The 2,840-nt window shown below is 54.5% G+C and overlaps 1 protein-coding gene across 1 annotated transcript; it reads left to right on the top strand.

The window, feature by feature from the left end:
• Positions 1-792: 792 nt before the first annotated feature.
• Positions 793-2,013, top strand: BZA05DRAFT_53094 (uncharacterized protein). Its single transcript, XM_051488403.1, has 2 exons — positions 793-1,253; positions 1,618-2,013. The coding sequence occupies exons 1-2, from the start codon at positions 885-887 to the stop codon at positions 1,798-1,800; spliced, it is 552 nt and encodes a 183-aa protein (XP_051339128.1). The 5' UTR covers positions 793-884; the 3' UTR covers positions 1,801-2,013.
• The last annotated feature ends 827 nt before the right edge of the window (positions 2,014-2,840 follow it).

Below are 2,840 nucleotides of genomic sequence, written 5' to 3'. Positions count from 1 at the left end.
GAACCTGAACTTGCTTGCTTGGCGACTGAAGGGTGGATGGTAGCAGCGAAGTCGGATAGGTACAAGTAGGATCCTGCTCGAAAACGCCCCGAGATATTTAGTTGGGTGGGAGATCCGGCGGCAGGCTGGCGGGCGAGACGGCGCATTGACCCCGTTCGGTAAGTTGTCTCCTTGCGCCCCGAGACTGCCGTCTGCGCTCGAAGGGGGTAACCGTGTTCTGCGTAATCTCCGAAGTGTTGGTGGTGGCGTAATAGGGCGGGTGGCTCAGTGACTGAGCCACTTGGGATACCTATCTAGAGTACGATACAACAATCCACATATCGGGGGGTGGCTACCGGTAGAGATCGGCGGTTGATTCTCGTCCTCCCTCGCTCCCCTCCCCTGTGCGCCTCGCGCCCGATTCGTACCAACCACAGGAGAAACTCGATGCAGAACAGGGTTCCCCGATTGGTGATCGACCACCGCACGCAGCGCAGGGAATCGGGCGGGGCAGAGGGGACCCAGGACAATCACCAGATTGATCGCCGCCACCACTTTTGCTATCATCTCGCCTTGAGTTCGTCCCCGCTTTTGCTCCTCACCCATTCCCGCTTCAACCACCAAACCACAAACCTCAAACCCCCCCTCCACCCCCCCATTTCACGATAGCAACTCGATATCGAAGAACACCTCCAATCGTACGTATCACATTAACCCGATGATGGGCAATTATTATTATTTGCGACCTGGCCCCCCTCATTCCTGTGGAGTTGGGACGGACTGGGCTGACTTTGCGGGGAACAAATCCGCAGGCGATTTAAAAAAACAAGAGAGAGAGAGACAAAAAAGAAATACCGGGAAAGAAAAGACACATCAAGACACACCGAGACCAATCACCGAGCATCATGGACTCGACCAAATCGTCTACGGAGCAGCAGCAGCAGCCCCAGACCCAGACCAAGACGTACCCCATGGTCTCGCCCTCCACACTGGCCTCGGCCGCCAGCATCGAATCGGGCGGAGCTAAGGACTCCAACACGAGCACTACTACCGAGCGAGCCCTGCCGCTCGCGCACACCCGTCGGTCATCTCACCACTACGAAAGCGATCTCGCCCACCACTTGAGGCGTGCGTCCGGCGAAGCTCCGACCGCCGAGCTCAAGGATCTCCAGAAGAAGTTCCACCAGCGGCGCGAGAGCTACAATCGCGAGGACCAAAAGCACGCTCAGTACGCCTACATCATGGGCAAGGACGAAAAGGAGAAGGAGCAGGCGGCACCGAAGGGCTTCTCCGAGTCTTGAGATAGCCCCCAAGAAAGCTGGGAGGTGGTGGGAGGGGGGACGGTTTCGGCACATGTACTAGCCTGTGCTGCTACTTTACTGCTGGGTGTTTTCTTTTGTCTACATGGGATTGTTGCAACAGGAAAAAGAGAAGAAAACAAAAGAAAAAAATACGAATATCCGAGGCAAGTATGCAGAGTCAGGTATTGTCAGATAACGGATCTCTGCTAGGATGCCTCATCCTTTCTTTCTTTCTGAGTGGTTGAGTTGGAGGTTGGTGGAGAGACTGGAGTTGTAATGTCAAGTGGCTTTCTCTGCTAGTCGATTATGTATCCATTCGGCCCGACACCTAACCAAGCAACTTGTAAGAAGAGCATGCGTCTCTGTCTTGGGTGGGGCCGGAGTAATATTCTGTCTCAGGTTTCTTTTGCCGATGCGGTCCGGCCATTGCAGTTTCCTTTTGATGTTGATGTCGCTGCCGCTCAACGGTTATGACCCAGTCAGTCAGTCAGTCAGTCAATTTTCTTTGGTTTCTGAGTAGGAAAAAAAGGGAGGATCCTTTCACTTGTTCTCGCTCGCTCACCGGGGCGGACGGGGCGGGCGGAGTTGTGGGAATGAGTTAATGAAACGAATCTCCTGTTGTGTTTTTGGTTGTCCCCCTGTGACCAAGAAATAATTATGGAGTGCGAGGATGGATGATGGGGCGTGGAGGAATTTTGCCACCTCTATGTATCATCATCATCGCAATCATCACAATCATTATTTATCATTATCGTCACCACCACCACCTGGTTGCGTCCATGACAGCTGTTGTCCAAGCCGCCCGCCCGCGCCCGCGCGCACTCTCATCTGTCCTGCCCTGCCCTGTCCTGTCCCGCTCGCATCCGTACGGTGAAGAGCGAGCATGCGTGCGTGCAGCTACATACATACATACAAAGCTACACACGATCTATGGAGGGGGGGGGAGCGACTAGCTAGAACGCCGGCAGAGGCCCGAACTGCAGAGACAGAGCACCGGCAGAGGCAAATCACAAGCCAGTTCTTGGGCTCGCCAATCGCGGGGCTTCTGACTTGGCACAGGCGTTCAGTTGACGATGTGTGTGTGTGTGTGTGTGTGTGTGTGTGTGTACTCTGCCGCTGCTGGTGCTGGCTGGTGCTGGTGCGGCCATCTTGCTTTGCTGATGGATGGCGCATCTGCTCCTTGAGATGGATAGGTCTCACCTGTATGTATGCTGTATGTATGATATGTATGTGCGTGTGTATGATATGTATGCTGTATGTATGTCGGTCGGGGGGAGGCGTTTCACCCACCAATGCTAATACCACCCTCCCCACTACCCACCCACCACTGCTACTGCTCGAATGGGTGTGATTGCCAGCAAGCCGATTCGCGAGCGAAAAAGGGATCTGCATGCATCTGATTCTGATTGTTGAAGTTGAAGATGGGGGGGAGAGCAAAGGCTGGCTGGCTGGCTGGCTGGAAATTCTAGCATTCCTACTCCATCCAAGTCGGCAGCTATCCATCCATATTCGAGAGGCTTTGAACTCGGGAAGACCGACGAGCAGGAGGGAGGGGGTGGA

Source organism: Tricharina praecox (assembly GCF_024521635.1).
Source record: "Tricharina praecox strain CBS 144465 chromosome Unknown BZA05scaffold_13, whole genome shotgun sequence".
In the NCBI taxonomy this organism is placed as follows: Eukaryota; Fungi; Ascomycota; class Pezizomycetes; order Pezizales; family Pyronemataceae; genus Tricharina; species Tricharina praecox.
The sequence above is the reverse complement of the archived record's forward strand: the minus strand, read 5'-3'. Positions and strand labels throughout refer to the sequence as shown.

What these genes read in the sequence shown, in the direction of transcription:
- BZA05DRAFT_53094 (XM_051488403.1), top strand. Translation starts at nt 885, where the DNA reads ATGGACTCGACCAAATCGTCTACGGAGCAGCAGCAGCAGCCCCAGACC. An exon ending in AAAAGGAGAAGGAGCAGGCG is followed by an intron (nt 1,254 to 1,617) that starts GCACCGAAGGGC and finishes CACCTAACCAAG; the next exon opens with CAACTTGTAAGAAGAGCATG.